The sequence below is a fragment of the Oncorhynchus mykiss genome, chromosome 4 (assembly GCF_013265735.2).
Source record: "Oncorhynchus mykiss isolate Arlee chromosome 4, USDA_OmykA_1.1, whole genome shotgun sequence".
Lineage (NCBI taxonomy): Eukaryota > Metazoa > Chordata > Actinopteri > Salmoniformes > Salmonidae > Oncorhynchus > Oncorhynchus mykiss.
In genome coordinates, this window is record NC_048568.1 from 14,135,918 (window position 1) to 14,154,503 (window position 18,586).

The window sequence follows — 18,586 nt, forward strand, 5'->3', positions numbered from 1 at the left end:
GTCCTGCATGAAGATCATGACCTTATTGAATGCTGAGGACTTCTTCCTGTACCACTGATTGAAGAAATAATCTTCCAGAAGCTGGCACTAGGTTTGGAAGTTGAGTTTCAGTCCATCTTCAACCCGAAAATGTCCAACTACCTCATCCTTAATGGTAGCAGCCCATACCAGTACCCCTCCTCCACCTTGCTGGCGCCTGACTCAAAGTGGTGCCCTGTGTCCATTACAGATCCAGCCACGGGCCCATCCATCTGGTCCATCAAGAGTCACTCTCATTTCATCTGTCCATAAAACCTTTGAAAAATCTGTTATCAGGTATTTCTTTGCCCAATCTTGATGCTTCAACTTGTGAATCTTATTCAGCGTTGGTCGTGTTTCAGCCTTCTTGACCTTGGCCATGTCTCTGAGCACTTGACACCTTGTACTTCTGGACACACCAGGTAGGTTGCAGTTCTGGAATATGGTGACAATGGAGGATAATGGGATAATGGGTTCCTCTCAAGTCCTTTGCAGTTTATTTGCGGCTTTTCGTCCACATGCGTTTTTTTGTTGACTATTCGCAACAAAACGGTTTAATTGTCCGGTGGTCACACCTCAATAGTTTAGCTCTTTCAAGAATGTTGCATCCGTCTGAAAGGCATTTTTACAATTTTTGACTTTTCAGTGTAAGTGAAATCTCTTTTTTGGCCCATTTTACCTGAGATAATGAAGCACCCTAATCATTATGCACACCTTGATAAAAGGTGTTATTCACTTTCACGACACCCTCCCCCATTACACAGATACATATCACCTGAAAATGATTCAATCCAATAAGCATTCAAATTTATATGGTTTGGAGTTGGAAAATGTGCATAGAAATAATGATAAGATCAGAATACTCACCTAATAACTGCGCTTGCGGTGTATTTTCAAAAATCTTGTGTATCTTAATATCCATCATTAACAATTAATATGCGTAATAATGTTGACTGTTCATGCAAAGGATTGTTACCTATAACTATAACCAGGATTGCCATTGCATTACATTTTTGTCAAGCTATTTTTATTTTAGAAAACAATTATTGTGATTCATCCTATATTGTCCCAAACATCCTTACCCCCTAGCAACAGATGTGGGACACACACACACGCACGCACACCGTTTCCCCAAGCATCTCTGTGCAGTCAGACCCACTAGGGTCACAATAATATGCCCCCTTTCTGATTGTCTGAGTGTGACCCCTTCCCCATGGGTTACTGCAGCCAGTGTTGCCAGCCCTGCCACTACCTTTTTATTTTTTTATTTTTTTTTATTTAACCTTTATTTAACCAGGCAAGTCAGTTAAGAACAAATTCTTATTTTCAATGACGGCCTGGGAACGGTGGTTTAACTGCCTGTTCAGGGGCAGAACGACAGATTTGTACCTTGTCAGCTCGGGGGTTTGAACTCGCAACCTTCCGGTTACTAGTCCAACACTCTAACCACTAGGCTACCCTGCCGCCCCGGTACCCCACCGGAATCCCCACTGGCTAGGTACACGGTCGTCAAGGTTCTCATTAGCAGCTTTGACAATTTCCTTGTATATTATGGTCTCCCATCAGGGTGCTTTGGCTTTGTAAGACTAACCCTGCCAGGCAGGCTCAGCATCTTGAGGGGGCTGTGCTGCTCTAGTAGATCTCTGTCCACATTCCTCTTTCTGTTTTCGCTGCATTTAGGAAATTTACAGTAAGCCCATAAAACAGATAAGGTATTTTCTTTAGTGTACAGTTCGCATAGGTGGGTGTATAGGGTTGGGAACCGTTTCATCATGAGATGTATAATTTATTTTCCAATGTATATCCCTCATCTGCACAAAATTGAAAGCTCTCTCTCGCAAACCCAGCCAGGTGGATTCTTTTTGCAAAGGAGAAATACTCACTAATAAGGATGGAAACAAATTTGTGCAAAACATTTCAGAGAAACAAGCTTTTTCTGTGTATGGAACATTTCTGGGATTTTTCATTTGAACTCATGAAATGTGTGACCAACACTTTACATGTTGCATTTATATTTTTGTTCAGTGTTGCTAGAGAGATGATGTCATCTCTCTGGAGAAGTGAGTTGGTATGGCCCAATCCAGGTAGGAGGGTTTAACAACTGGGGTCTATTCACTAGGAACCAAACAAACCAAATAGAAGCCAACAGAAGCGAACAGAATGGTTTGTTAGGGACCTACCTGAATTTGTCCACTAGAAACTCTTGTTTTCTTTGCGAAACATTTTCCCATTGGAGTAAACAGTAGCGCAACAATTTACTATGGTCTTGGTCTAAATAAAGGCACCCCTGGAATATATATCAGTCTGTTAACATTCTACGCTACAGGAAGTGGGCAGACTGCTGGTAGTTACCTGCCTGCCTGCCCACCATTACATGATAGGAGATTGTTGAGAGACATTCTCAGCTCAATGGTAAATAGCTGTAGTTCACTGTAAATAGTGTATTTATTTGCAGATACAGTACACTCAAGATGGACAAATATACATAACTTCATGATTAAATGGAGAAAAACAAGTTGTATTCATTGAGTGTGATAGCTAAGCATAACTGCAAGCAACAATCATAAACTGAGCTCTGATAAACAACCAAATGTAATCACATAGCACAATTATATTTGCTGTCCAACTTAATGACTTACATCACAATCAACAAGTATTACTAGATACAGTAGATTCATATTAAATGAAACCCATCACTTATTGTTCAGCGTATAAACATACTATCCCAGTACTTTTCACATACAGTGAGTAAAGTTAAGCATCCACTTTTAGTGTGTCCTCTATTGGAAGAGATAGAGAAAGACGAGAAAAGGAGAGAGGGAGAAGAGTGTGGCCCCACTGGACAGTGCATTACAGGTGACATTGAGATCAGAGTCAGTCCCACTGGAGGAGAAGGTGACAAAGCCTGGCATGTCAGTGCTGATCTGGCTGTTGATCCAGGTCTGGTACTGGGACACTCTGGTGTACACTCCTGGGAAATTTGCTTCGGCACAGCCTTTTCCAAAACTAACAACCCCAGACTGGATCCAGACCAGACCCTGTTTGCTCACAATTGGCCCCCCGGAGTCTCCCTGAAGACAGATACATTTTAGTAATTTAGCAGACACTCATATCCAGAGTGACTTACAGAAGTGAGTGCATACTTTATTCATACTGGTCCCCTGTGGGAATTGAACCCACAACCCTGGCATTTCAAGTGCCATGATCTACCAACTGAGCCACCAGGTTAATCATCAGGGTCAGTGAACAATGAAATGATCTTTAGAAGTCTTCATGAGTTTGATTCATGATCATCTCTTTCTTACCATTGAATATTAGCTCTGCAAACTGCAGCTAAACTGCAGCTTTAGCTCTGCAACTATCTGGAATGAAACACAGCCATGCATCACCTGACAAGAATCCTTTCCTCCACTCAGTAGACCAGCACAGATCATGTTGTTTGTGATTGAACTAAATCCAGTATAGAGACAGTTACACTTCCTGTTCCCCACTACCGGCACAGTCACCTCCTGTAGGGTCCCGGGTGAGGGAAGGGGCACTGAGGAGGAGAGACCATGAAATCAACTTTGATGATATTCTGTTGTATACATTTCTGATCCTTTCTTTTCTGCTGCAACTGTATTGGAACAACATTTACTTGCAAAAAAGTGGATATATGTGCAGGTATATAAAGGGTATGTATGGCTTGTCAATGCAAAGTCAGCATCGGGACAATCAGATCTCACCACCACTATTGATATCGCCCCATCCGGTGACCCAGCTAGTAGTGTCAGTGTAGTAGGTGCTGCCCACTGCTGCCAGGCAGACCGGCTGGATGTAGTCAGTGAAGGTGACAGGTGATGAGAGCTTCAGCAAACATATGTCATTGTCGCTGGTTGCACTGTTGTAGTTCAGGTGGCGGGTGATCTGAGAGACCGTTTGGGATACCTCGTTGGAGTTTATGCTTTGCTGATTCTGCCGGCCCAGGTAGACAAGCAGGCCGGATGTGCTGGTGCTGAGAATGAAGAGAGTTGGGAATAACTGTTATTAATGTGATTATTAGACTATTAGTGTCCTTGCTGATGCCATTTACACAATTCAGTGATGTATTTTAGAGAGACAATGTCACCTCACTGGAGTCATTACCACTCCTACAACTTATTTGACAACCATTAATACTGTGCTTTAAAACAAGTACAGTACAAACTAGCAAGCAGGTAACTGCCAAAATAAAGGAAACACTTGAATAAATGAGGGCTACAAAGTCAATTGAATGCAGGTGCTTCCACACAGGTTTGGTTCCTGAGTCAATTAAGCAATTAACATCCCATCACCAGGGGCCGAATTAACGCAGGATTTTGTTTTTTTCAAGCAGAAAATGAAATATAAAAAGCAGAAAAGATATCTTGCTGCATTTTGCAAACGCATATAAAATGCTTGTTATTGTACATTCTGCTCGGCCTCGGTTTGCTCAAAATCATAAATATAAAAGGTCTGCAGTTGCAGTTGCACTTCTCCACTCAGATGAAATGTCTTTGCTCTTGTCATTGGATCACCAGACAGCGCTCTGACTGATGTGTAGGCTACTTTTCTCTGGTACTTTCCTCCAGTCTAGTTTTTCTGTAGTAGCAACATAAAATGCAAGACTAACTTCAAGCAAAACATTAGGAAATGTAGCTGGCTACATTCTTTCTATGATAAACATTATAAACATTATGTTCATGCATCGTTTTCGGAAAAAATACATTGCTCTTTAATTGTAAGTTAATTTACTTGTGTGGCTGTTAGCCAAATAGCGCTGCACTTCTGTTGTCATCTGATGAAAACGATTTTCTGCCCAATGTGTTGCACTAATATATTTTGTGTGAAGAAAAACTATAGTTGCACGCCACTTATCCCTCAATTGAATAAAAAAAACACTGATGAGGTTCAATATTAACGCAGGTGAAATGGTTTAAAACGCACATTCTGTTATGGTCTGTGTTTTTTAAATGCTGTTACTGTTTGTCCCTCTTGAGACGCTGTGGCAACAACATACATTAAGACTTCCTCAAAATAGCCTGATCAATCTAGGATAAATCAAGAAATCTGTCATTCATTTTGAGTTTTTGGCCGAGGAGGTCTTAGTCGCGCAATTGCACATCAAACTAAGATGTTTAACACAGTATTTCTCAAAGGAAAAAATGTGAATGAAAACTAGTTGTCTGTCGTTGCATGACAACATACACTTCTTTGAAGAATCCCTACTGTTACCCAATCACCAACGAAGGGGCGCAGACTTCGGCTACTAAACTTCGGCTTGCCTCAAGAAAAATAAAATGGTGTGCTTGAACAGCCGAATAAACACATGCTGCCGAACACCAAAATTAACTGTTTTGACTGGGAAGCATACCGTAACATTCAGGGTCATGTATAAATACGTCCAGTTGCACATTATTTTGGCTACCATGGCTAGAAGTGGTTAGAAGTGACTTTGAAGAGGAGTCTCAGAGGTGTGTGTGTGTGTGTGTGTGTGTGTGTGTGTGTGTGTGTGTGTGTGTGTGTGTGTGTGTGTGTGTGTGTGTGTGTGTGTGTGTGTGTGTGTGTGTGTGTGTGTGTGTGTGTGTGTGGTGTGTGGTGTGTGTGTGTGTGTGTGTCTCTCAGCACAAGATCTCAACCCAAATGAACACTTATAGAATATTTGTTTTCCACCACCATCAACAAAACTCCAAATGATGGAATTTCTCATTGAAGAATTGTGTCACATCCCTCCAAAAGAGTTCCAGACACTGGTAGAATCTATGCCAAGGCACATTGAAGCTACTGGTGGCTCGTGGTGTCCCAACACCCTATTAAGACACTTTATCCTGTATTTTGTCAGTTACAGGTATATTTATTAAGTTACATTTATTTAATTGAAAAAATTACCAAAATACATTATACTTTGAATTAGTTCTCTGAATTAAGTGTTTAGTACATGATTAAAATAGATCATTCAGTACATAGACAAAGACAGCATATAGATATTACAATATCACCATGACAATATATGGGTTGGGGGACGGGTAAGGTTATGTCTTTCTACCTGGGGAAGCAGTGAGCGGCAGTCAGCACCCACTCTTTGTTGATAAGGGAGCCTCCACAAAAATGGCGGTTGGAGCGGTGCAGACTGGCCTGCCATGGCCAGCTACCTGCAACTGCAGCCTGACCCCCGACAATCTTTGTGTTGAGAGAAGCAATGCCACACACTGGAGAAGACAAACAGAGGAGAGACAGCTCATGATTGAACACACAAATCCCTCACAGCATAAAAAGAGCATTGAGGAAGATACCGTAGCTGATATGAAGCACTGCAGTTGCATGCAATAATAACTTACCATTTGCCTGTGAATGGCCACCTGGTGGAGAGAGAGTGGATTGGTGTTATTAAAAGGGGTTTTCAGTTACCAGGTTATAGTGCTTTAAGCACTATTCAAGCGTGATAAAGTAAAAATAAAAGTATAATTTTAAAAATAAAATGTATACAGTAAAAGTATTTATTGATGATCATAATTTGATAAGAGATGAACATTTTATGAATTTATTGTTGTTGATGTGAAAACAAATCTAAATGTATAGATTCTAAAGTTGCTGAAAAAGTTTCAATACCTCGGGCTTAAAGAGACATGCTATCCGTTTAAGTAGCTGCGAATCTTACAGTTTGTGGCTCTATCAAAATATTTTCCACATTTTGTTACGTTACAGCTTTATTCTAAAATGTATTAAATAAAAACGTTTCCTTATCGATCAACACCCAATACCCCATTAAAACAAAGCAAAAAACAGGTTTTTGGACATTTTTGCAGATGTATTAAAAACATAAAAACATTATTTACATACAGTTGAAGACAGAGGTTTACATGCACTTTAGCCAAATACATTTAAACTCAGTTTTTCACAATTCCTGACGTTTAGTCCTCGTAAAAATTCCCTGTCTTAGGTCAGTTAGGATCACCACTTTATTTTAAGAATGTGAAATGTCAGAATAACAGTAGAGAAAAATATTTCATCACATTCCCAGTGAGTCAGAAGTTTACATACACTCAATTGGTAGCATTGCTTTTAAATTGTTTAACTTGGGTCAAATGTTTCAGGTAGCTTTCCACAAGCTTCCCACAATAAGTTTGGTGAATTTTGGCCCATTCCAACTGACAGAGCTGGTGTAACTGAGTCAGGTTTTTAGGCCTCCTTGCTCGCACACACTTTTTCAGTTCTGCCCACAAATTTTCTATAGGATTGAGGTCAGGGCTTTGTGATGGCCTCTCCAATACCTTGACTTTGTTGTCCTTAAACCATTTTGCCACAACTTTGGAAGTATACTTGGGGTCATTGTCCATTTGGAAGACCCATTTGCGACCAAGCTTTAACTGATGTCTTGAGATGTTGCTATAATGTATCCACATAATTTTCCATCCTCATGATGCCATCTATTGTGTTAAGTGTACCAGTCCCTCCTGCAGCAAAGCACCCCCACAACATGATGCTGCCACCCCCGTGCTTCACGGTTGGGTTGGTGTTCTTCAGTCCTTTGGGATTGATTTGCACTTTTCACACCAAAGTACATTCATCTCTAGGAGACTTCCTGAGCGGTATTGTCACGTCCTGACCTTAGTTCCTTTTTAATGTCTCTATTTTAGTTTGGTCAGGGCGTGAGTTGGGGTGGGCATTCTATGTGTTCTATGTTTTTGTATTTCTGTGTTTGGCCTGGTATGGTTCCCAATCAGAGGCAGCTGTTTATTATTGTCTCTGATTGAGAACCATACTTAGGCAGCCTGTTTTCCCACTCTGATTTGTGGGTAGTTATTCTCCGTTTAGTGTTTTTGTTGCACCTTACAGAACTGTTCGTTTGTCGGTTTGTGGTTTTTGTTCAGTATTCATCTTTATTAAAATGATTATGAATGCGTACCATGCTGCACTTTGGTCCTCTTCTCCTTCTCCCAACGACAATCGTTACAGGTATGACGGCTACGTGGTCCCATGGTGTTTATACTTGCGTACTATTGTTTGTACAGATGAACATGGTACCTTCAGGTGTTTGGAAATTGCTCCCAAGGATGAACCAGACTTGTGGAGGGCTACAATTTGTTTTGGCTGATTTCTTTTGATTTTCCCATGATGTTAAGCAAAGAGGCACTGAGTTTGAATGTAGGCCTTGAAGTACATCCACAGGTACACCTCCAATTGACCCAAATTATGTCAATTAGCCTATCAGAAGCTTCTAAAGCCATGACAAGTTTGAATGACTCCAACAGGGTAGCCTAGTGGTTAGAGCGTTGGACTAGTAACCGGAAGATTGCGAGTTCAAACCCCCGAGCTGACAAGGTACAAATCTGTCGTTCTGCCCCTGAACAGGCCGTTCTGCCCCGTTCTGCCCCTGAACAGGCCGTCATTGAAAATAAGAATTTGTTCTTAACTGACTTGCCTGGTTAAATAAAGGTAAAAAAAAAAGTATGTAAACTTCTGACTTCAACTGTAAGTATTCAGACCCTTTGCTATGAGCCTTGAAATTGAGCTCAGGTGCATCCTGTTTCCATTGGTCATCCTTGAGATGTTTTTATAACTTGATTGGAGTCCACGTGTGGTAAATTCAAATGATTGGACATTAAAAAAAAATCACACAATTGCAAAAATGTCTGTTTTCGCTTTGTCATTTGTCATTATAGGGTATTGTGTGTAGTATGTTCGAGGGGTAAAAACGTGTGTAGTATGTTCGAGACTAAATGGGGAATAATTCAACGGGTGTATATGTGTATATATATATATGTCACAGAAACAACCCACTGGTCAAGAATATACTTGGCTCACTAGGTGAAACTTATGGTAACTCAATGCTGGTAGGGTTTTTGTCATATCAACCGTTTGTTTATAGACCATTTTGTGCCGCTCAGTGGATGTCCTTCTAAGGGCGAAAAGACGATAGACAAGCAAACTGGCATTTCCAGTTATAACAATGGAGCACCCATTATTATGTTCTTAGTCTCATTCTCTTTCTCAAGACAAAGGAGATGATTGTGGACTTACAGGAAAAGTAGGGCCGAGCACGCGGGGTTGTAGTGGAGCAGGTTTACAGCCTCAAGTCCCTTGGCGCCCACATCACCAACTAACATGGTCCAAGCAGATAGCACGACAAAACCTATTCCCCCTCAGGAGGCTGACAAGACCCTTTTGATTTTTACAGCTGCACCATCGAGAGCATCCTGACGGGTTGCATCACTGCCTGGTATGGCAACTACACGGCCTCCGACCACAAGGCACTACAGGTAGTGTGTACGGCCCAGTACATCCCCGGGGCCAAGTTTCCTGCCATCCAGGACCTCTATACCAGGCGTTGACAGAGGATGGCCGTAAAAAATAGTCAAAGACTCCAGCCTCCCTAGTCTTAGTTCTCTCTGCTACCGAACGGCAAGCGGTGCCGGAGCGCCAAGTCTAGGTCCAAGAGGCTTCTAAACAGCTTCCACCTCCAAGCTATGAGACTCCTGAACAGCTAATCAAATGGCTACCCATACTATTTGCATTGCCCTCTCCCCCACACTGCTGCTATACTCTGTTATTATCTATGCATAGCCACTTTAATAACTCAACCTACATGTACATAATTACCTCAATTACCTCGACACCGGAGTCCCCCACACATTGACACATTGACTCTGTACCGGCACCACCTGTATATATCCCCGCTATTGTTATAGTCCTGTACTGCTCGTTAATAATTTATTTTTTATCACTTATCTTTTTATTTTCTTAAAACTGAATGGTTGGTCCTCTGGATGCTTAACTTTACAGTGAGTAAAGTTAAGCATCCACTTGTAGTGTGTCCTCTATTGGAAGAGATAGAGAAAGATGAGAAAAGGAGAAGAGTGTGGCCCCACTGGACAGTGCATTACAGGTGACATTGAGATCAGAGTCAGTCCCACTGGAGGAGAAGGTGACAAAGCCTGGCATGTCAGTGCTGATCTGGCTGTTGATCCAGGTCTGGTACTGGGACACTCTGGTGTACACTCCTGGGAAATTTGCTTCGGCACAGCCTTTTCCGAAACTAACAACCCCAGACTGGATCCAGACCAGACCCTGTTTGCTCACAATTGGCCCCCCGGAGTCTCCCTGTAGACAGATACATTTTAGTAATTTAGCAGACGCTCATATCCAGAGTGACTTACAGAAGTGAGTGCATACTTTATTCATACTGGTCCCCTGTGGGAATTGAACCCACAACCCTGGCATTTCAAGTGCCATGATCTACCAACTGAGCCACCAGGTTAATCATCAGGGTCAGTGAACAATGAAATGATCTTTAGAAGTCTTCATGAGTTTGATTCATGATCATCTCTTTCTTACCATTGAATATTAGCTCTGCAAACTGCAGCTAAACTGCAGCTTTAGCTCTGCAACTATCTGGAATGAAACACAGCCATGCATCACCTGACAGGAATCCTTTCCTCCACTCAGTAGACCAGCACAGATCATGTTGTTTGTGATTGAACTAAATCCAGTATAGAGACAGTTACACTTCCTGTTCCCCACTACCGGCACAGTCACCTCCTGTAGGGTCCCGGGTGAGGGAAGGGGCACTGAGGAGGAGAGACCATGAAATCAACTTTGATGATATTCTGTTGTATACATTTCTGATCCTTTCTTTTCTGCTGCAACTGTATTGGAACAACATTTACTTGCAAAAAAGTGGATATATGTGCAGGTATATAAAGGGTATGTATGGCTTGTCAATGCAAAGTCAGCATCGGGACAATCAGATCTCACCACCACTATTGATATCGCCCCATCCGGTGACCCAGCTAGTAGTGTCAGTGTAGTAGGTGCTGCCCACTGCTGCCAGGCAGACCGGCTGGATGTAGTCAGTGAAGGTGACAGGTGATGAGAGCTTCAGCAAACATATGTCATTGTCGCTGGTTGCACTGTTGTAGTTCAGGTGGCGGGTGATCTGAGAGACCGTTTGGGATACCTCGTTGGAGTTTATGCTTTGCTGATTCTGCCGGCCCAGGTAGACAAGCAGGCCGGATGTGCTGGTGCTGAGAATGAAGAGAGTTGGGAATAACTGTTATTAATGTGATTATTAGACTATTAGTGTCCTTGCTGATGCCATTTACACAATTCAGTGATGTATTTTAGAGAGACAATGTCACCTCACTGGAGTCATTACCACTCCTACAACTTATTTGACAACCATTAATACTGTGCTTTAAAACAAGTACAGTACAAACTAGCAAGCACATACAGGTAACTGCCAAAATAAAGGAAACACTTGAATAAATGAGGGCTGCAAAGTCAATTGAATGCAGGTGCTTCCACACAGGTTTGGTTCCTGAGTCAATTAAGCAATTAACATCCCATCACCAGGGGCCGAATTAACGCAGGATTTTGTATTTTTCAAGCAGAAAATGAAATATAAAAAGCAGAAAAGATATCTTGCTGCATTTTGCAAACGCATATAAAATGCTTCTTATTGTACATTCTGCTCGGCCTCGGTTTGCTCAAAATCATAAATATAAAAGGTCTGCAGTTGCAGTTGCACTTCTCCACTCAGATGAAATGTCTTTGCTCTTGTCATTGGATCACCAGACAGCGCTCTGACTGATGTGTAGGCTACTTTTCTCTGGTACTTTCCTCAGGTCTAGTTTTTCTGTAGTAGCAACATAAAATGCAAGACTAACTTCAAGCAAAACATTAGGAAATGTAGCTGGCTACATTCTTTCTATGATAAACATTATAAACATTATGTTCATGCATCGTTTTCGGAAAAAATACATTGCTCTTTAATTGTAAGTTAATTTACTTGTGTGGCTGTTAGCCAAATAGCGCTGCACTTCTGTTGTCATCTGATTAAAACGATTTTCTGCCCAATGTGTTGCACTAATATATTTTGTGTGAAGAAAAACTATAGTTGCACGCCACTTATCCCTCAATTGAATAAAAAAAACACTGATGAGGTTCAATATTAACGCAGGTGAAATGGTTTAAAACGCACATTCTGTTATGGTCTGTGTTTTTTAAATGCTGTTACTGTTTGTCCCTCTTGAGACGCTGTGGCAACAACATACATTAAGACTTCCTCAAAATAGCCTGATCAATCTAGGATAAATCAAGAAATCTGTCATTCATTTTGAGTTTTTGGAAGAGGGCTTAGTAGCGCAATTTCACATCAAACTAAGATGTTTAACACAGTATTTCTCAAAGGAAAAAATGTGAATGAAAACTAGTTGTCTGTCGTTGCATGACAACACACACTTCATTGAAGAATCCCTACTGTTACCCAATCGTAGACTTCGGCTACTAAACTTCGGCTTGCCTCAAGAAAAATAAAATGGTGTGCTTGAACAGCCGAATAAACACGTAGCAGCTGTATGCTGCCGAACACCAAAATTAACTACAATATCACAAAATGTTGTCATATATATATATATATATATATATGCGCAAACTGTTTTGAATGTGTGTCTCTCAGCACAAGATCTGTATTTTGGCAGTTACAGGTATATTTATTAAGTTACATTTATTTAATTGAAAAAATTACCAAAATACATTATACTTTCAATTAGTTCTCTGAATTAAGTGATTAATACATTATTAAAATAGATCATTCAGTACATAGACAAAGACAGCATATAGATATTAAAATATCACCATGACATAATATATGGGTTGGGGGACGGGTAAGGTTATGTCTTTCTACCTGGGGAAGCAGTGAGCGGCAGTCAGCACCCACTCTTTGTTGATAAGGGAGCCTCCACAAAAATGGCGGTTGGAGCGGTGCAGACTGGCCTGCCATGGCCAGCTACCTGCAACTGCAGCCTGACCCCCGACAATCTTTGTGTTGAGAGAAGCAATGCCACACACTGGAGAAGACAAACAGAGGAGAGACAGCTCATGATTGAACACACAAATCCCTCACAGCATAAAAAGAGCATTGAGGAAGATACCGTAGCTGATATGAAGCACTGCAGTTGCATGCAATAATAACTTACCATTTGCCTGTGAATGGCCACCTGGTGGAGAGAGAGTGGATTGGTGTTATTAAAAGGGGTTTTCAGTTACCTGGTTATAGTGCTTTAAGCACTATTCAAGCGTGATAAAGTAAAAATAAAAGTATAATTTTAAAAATAAAATGTATACAGTAAAAGTATTTATTGATGATCATAATTTGATAAGAGATGAACATTTTATGAATTTATTGTTGTTGATGTGAAAACAAATCTAAATGTATAGATTCTAAAGTTGCTGAAAAAGTTTCAATACCTCGGGCTTAAAGAGACATGCTATCCGTTTAAGTAGCTGCGAATCTTACAGTTTGTGGCTCTATCAAAATATTTTCCACATTTTGTTACGTTACAGCTTTATTCTAAAATGTATTAAATAAAAACGTTTCCTTATCGATCAACACCCAATACCCCATTAAAACAAAGCAAAAAACAGGTTTTTGGACATTTTTGCAGATGTATTAAAAACATAAAAACGTTATTTACATACAGTTGAAGACAGAAGTTTACATGCACTTTAGCCAAATACATTTAAACTCAGTTTTTCACAATTCCTGACGTTTAGTCCTCGTAAAAATTCCCTGTCTTAGGTCAGTTAGGATCACCACTTTATTTTAAGAATGTGAAATGTCAGAATAACAGTAGAGAAAAATATTTCATGACATTCCCAGTGGGTCAGAAGTTTACATACACTCAATTGGTAGCATTGCTTTTAAATTGTTTAACTTGGGTCAAATGTTTCAGGTAGCTTTCCACAAGCTTCCCACACTAAGTTTGGTGAATTTTGGCCCATTCCAACTGACAGAGCTGGTGTAACTGAGTCAGGTTTTTAGGCCTCCTTGTGTAACAGTACAAGTTTAGACCTTCCCCTCACCCATACCCGGGCATGAACTAGGGACCTTCTGCACACATCAACAGTCACCCTCAAAGCATCGTTACCCATCACGCCACAACAGCCGCGGCCCTTGCAGAGCAAGGGGAACTACTACTTCAAGGTCTCAGAGCAAGTGACGTCACTGATTGAAACGCTATTTAGCGCCCACGCTAACTAAGCTAGCCGTTTCACATCCGTTACACTTGCTCGCACACACTTTTTCAGTTCTGCCCACAAATTTTCTATAGGATTGAGGTCAGGGCTTTGTGATGGCCGCTCCAATACCTTGACTTTGTTGTCCTTAAACCATTTTGCCACAACTTTGGAAGTATGCTTGGGTCATTGTCCATTTGGAAGACCCATTTGCGACCAAGCTTTAACTGATGTCTTGAGATGTTGCTATAATATATCCACATAATTTCCCCACCTCATGATGCCATCTATTTTGTGAAGTGCACCGGTCCCTCCTGCAGCAAAGCACCCCCACAACATGATGCTGCCACCCCCATGCTTCACGGTTGGGTTGGTGTTCGTCAGCTTGCAAGCCTCCCCCTTTTTCCTCCAAACATAACGATGGTCATTATTGCCAAACAGTTCTATTTTTGTTTCATCAGACCAGCGGACATTTCTCCAAAAAGTACAATCTTTGTCCCCATGTGCAGTTGCAAACTGTAGTCTGGATTTTTTATAGCCGTTTTGAAGCAGTGGCTTCTTCCTTGCTGAGCGGCCTTTCAGGTCATGTCGTTATAGGACTCGTTTTACTGTGGCTATAGATACTTTTGTACCTGTTTCCTCCAGCATCTTCACAGGGTCCTTTGGGATTGATTTGCACTTTTCACACCAAAGTACGTTCATCTCTAGGAGACTTCCTGAGCGGTATCGTCACGTCCTGACCTTAGTTCCTTTTTAATGTCTCTATTTTAGTTTGGTCAGGGCGTGAGTTGGGGTGGGCATTCTATGTGTTCTATGTTTTTGTATTTCTGTGTTTGGCCTGGTATAGTTCCCAATCAGAGGCAGCTATTTATCGTTGTCTCTGATTGAGAACCATACTTAGGCAGCCTGTTTTCCCACTCTGATTTGTGGGTAGTTATTCTCTGTTTAGTGTTTTTGTTGCACCTTACAGAACTGTTTGTTTGTCGGTTTGTGGTTTTTGTTCAGTATTCATATTTATTAAAATGATTATGAATGCGTACCATGCTGCACTTTGGTCCTCTTCTCCTTCTCCCAACGACAATCGTTACAGGTATGACGGCTACGTGGTCCCATGGTGTTTATACTTGCGTACTATTGTTTGTACAGATGAACGTGGTACCTTCAGGTGTTTGGAAATTGCTCCCAAGGATGAACCAGACTTGTGGAGGGCTACAATTTGTTTTGGCTGATTTCTTTTGATTTTCACATGATGTCAAGCAAAGAGGCACTGAGTTTGAATGTAGGCCTTGAAGTACATCCACAGGTACACCTCCAATTGACCCAAATTATGTCAATTAGCCTATCAGAAGCTTCTAAAGCCATGACAAGTTTGAATGTCTCCAACATAAGTGTATGTAAACTTCTGACTTCAACTGTAAGTATTCAGACCCTTTGCTATGAGCCTTGAAATTGAGCTCGGGAGCATCCTGTTTCCATTGGTCATCCTTGAGATGTTTTTATAACTTGATTGGAGTCCACGTGTGGTAAATTCAAATGATTGGACATAAAAAAAAATCATACAATTGCAAAAATGTCTGTAAACCTGTTTTCGCTTTGTCATTTGTCATTATAGGGTATTGTGTGTAGTATGTTCGAGGGGGAAAAACGTGTGTAGTATGTTCAAGACTAAATGGGGAATAATTCAACGGGTGTATATGTGTATATATATATGTCACAGAAACAACCCAATGGTCAAGAATATACTTGGCTCACTAGGTGAAACTTAATGCTGGTAGGGTTTTTGTCATATCAACCCTTTGTTTATAGACCATTTTGTGCCGCTCAGTGGATGTCCTTCTAAGGGCGAAAAGACGATAGACAAGCAAACTGGCATTTCCAGTTATAACAATGGAGCACCCATTATTATGTTCTTAGTCTCATTCTCTTTCTCAAGACAAAGGAGATGATTGTGGACTTACAGGAAAAGTAGAGCCGAGCACACGGGGTTGTAGTGGAGCAGGTTTACAGCCTCAAGTCCCTTGGCGCCCACATCACCAACTAACATGGTCCAAGCAGATAGCACGACAAAACCTATTCCCCCTCAGGAGGCTGACAAGACCCTTTTGATTTTTACAGCTGCACCATCGAGAGCATCCTGACGGGTTGCATCACTGCCAGGTATGGCAACTACACGGCCTCCGACCACAAGGCACTACAGGTAGTGCGTACGGCCCAGTACATCCCCGGGGCCAAGCTTCCTGCCATCCAGGACCTCTATACCAGGCGGTGACAGAGGATGGCCATAAAAAATAGTCAAAGACTCTAGCCTCCCTAGTCATAGACTGTTCTCTCTGCTACCGCACGGCAAGCGGTGCTGGAGCGCCAAGTCTAGGTCCAAGAGGCTTCTAAACAGCTTCCACCTCCAAGCTATGAGACTCCTGAACAGCTAATCAAATGGCTACCCAGACTATTTGCATTGCCCTCTCCCCCACGCTGCTGCTATACTCTGTTATTATCTATGCATAGCCACTTTAATAACTCTACCTGCATGTACATAATTACCTCAATTACCTCGACACTGGAGTCCCCCACACATTGACACATTGACTCTGTACCGGCACCACCTGTACATATCCCCGCTATTGTTATAGTCCTGTACTGCTCGTTAATTATTTATTCTTATCTCTTATCTTTTTAGGGATTTTCTTAAATCTACATGGTTGGTTAAGGGCTTGTAAGTAAGCATTTCACTGTAAGGTCTACATCTGTTGTATTCGGCGCATGTGACAAATACAATTAGATTTGATTTGATTTAACATCTAAACCAATAGTATCACTGTGTAAAGTGGGTGAAACTCAACATTGAACAACAGGAAGGTGGTCTGGGTTAGACTAGCCTATTGTTGATCCAGGCTGTATTACAACCGGCCGTGATTGGGAGTCCCATAGGGCGGTGCAATATTGGCCCAGCTCGTCCGGGTTTGGCCGGTGTAGGCCGTCATTGTAAATAAGAATTTGTTCTTAACTGACTTGCCTAGTTAATAAAGGTTCAATTTAAAGTATATATATATTGTTGTCTTTTGATAATAAGGAGTAGATATAACGGTAGTTTGAGTGAGAATCTTTGATTTAGTCAGTGTGTAAACCACTTTGTTTTTTGTTAAACAGTAATATCACTTGGGACAGTGCTGTGGAGAATGTTTTGGCTATCATATTAATTATCGATTAAAGTGGTGTTATGTGCAAGACTTGCATTACACTGAAAGGTTCAGTATAAGAATGATTACATCATTTCAAAAGACGTATAATTTCAATTACTTTTCATAGATAATTTCAACTTCCTAAATACTCAACTTTTTTTGGGGGGGGGGGGGGGGGTCTCTCTCAAAATGAGGCAGTAATCATTACAAAGCAAATATACACACAGTCCAAAATATAATATATTCCTGTAATGTACTGTAAAACCAGTGATATCAAACATATTCACCGTTTTAATGCAGTCTAAACTTTCCTTTAATCATTTGGGAAAGAACCCAATATAACCCAATGTCTATATAGGAATCTAGTCAAACAGTAAAATAATTTACTTGGAAAAGTACAGTACTTCATAGTAAAGTGTGAACTTGTTGAGTTTTCTCTAAATGTATTAAAGTAACTCAAAGTGGACTGCTAGTCTATAATAATAATAATAATAATTCTCTATTACCTTTTCCCATGCAGGTCAACGCAAATACAACAGCACACAATACCCACCCCGACTCCATCCTATTAGCTGCTACGGCTTTGTGTGTGTCCTGTATTTAAAATACCTTTGGTTGGAGGAGGTATGTACCACAGGAGGTTGGTGGCACCTTAATTGAGGAGGATGGGCTTGTGGTAATGGCTCACCACACTGACCCATTCCATTAGCGCCATTTCTGACTTTATGAGCCGTCCTACCCTCAGCAGCCTCCTGTGGTATGTACATAGGTAGGTAATAGCTTGAATTGTTGAGTCAGGGTGTGACACATGCCTCATGACACATGTCATTGGCCCTCTCTCTCTCTCTCTCTCTCTCTCTCTCTGCATGCTGGGAGTGATTGGTGCATGCTGGGAATTGTTTGAGTGAAGGAGTGAGTGTGTTGTGGAGAGTTAGATACTCACAACTTTCTTTCAGTTTGCTATTTCTTGGTGGCATTTTTTTGTTTTTCTTCTGTGCACGTTTAAGGTTATTATTTTTGTTGTGGTAGAATTAAGTATTTAGTTTGTCGTATTGAAATTACCCTGATTTTGGCGGGGATGGCAGCCCGAATGGGGATGCCGTCCCTGTCACTTCCGCAAGGCTTTAGGTGTGTTACTGAAGCTACTGTCACGGTGGAGGAGTTTCTGGTCGCTGTAGGAGAGAAGGTAGGCTATGAGAATGTTGCTTATGCATCCCGGATGAATAAAGTGGTGGTGGTATTTCTTAAAGAAGAGTGTCTAGTTGATCGGATGGTTGAGCATGGTGTACTTCTTAAAGGAATGTTTATTCAAGTTACGCCTCTTTTTTCTCCGTCAACAAGGGTAACGATTTCAAATGTACCGCCGTTTATTCCAA

The 18,586-nt window shown here is 41.2% G+C and overlaps 1 protein-coding gene across 1 annotated transcript; it reads right to left on the reverse strand.

Moving 5' to 3' along the window:
• Window positions 1-2,798: 2,798 nt before the first annotated feature.
• On the reverse strand, window positions 2,799-17,852 carry LOC110522135 (transmembrane protease serine 9). The gene is made up of 12 exons (XM_036975460.1): window positions 17,717-17,852; window positions 12,993-13,013; window positions 12,701-12,863; window positions 10,771-11,039; window positions 10,435-10,583; window positions 9,820-10,116; window positions 7,922-7,946; window positions 6,354-6,374; window positions 6,062-6,224; window positions 3,744-4,012; window positions 3,408-3,556; window positions 2,799-3,089 (listed from the first exon to the last, which is right to left on the reverse strand). The coding sequence occupies exons 1-12, from the start codon at window positions 17,772-17,774 to the stop codon at window positions 2,799-2,801; spliced, it is 1,875 nt and encodes a 624-aa protein (XP_036831355.1). The 5' UTR covers window positions 17,775-17,852.
• Between the last annotated feature and the right edge of the window lie 734 nt (window positions 17,853-18,586).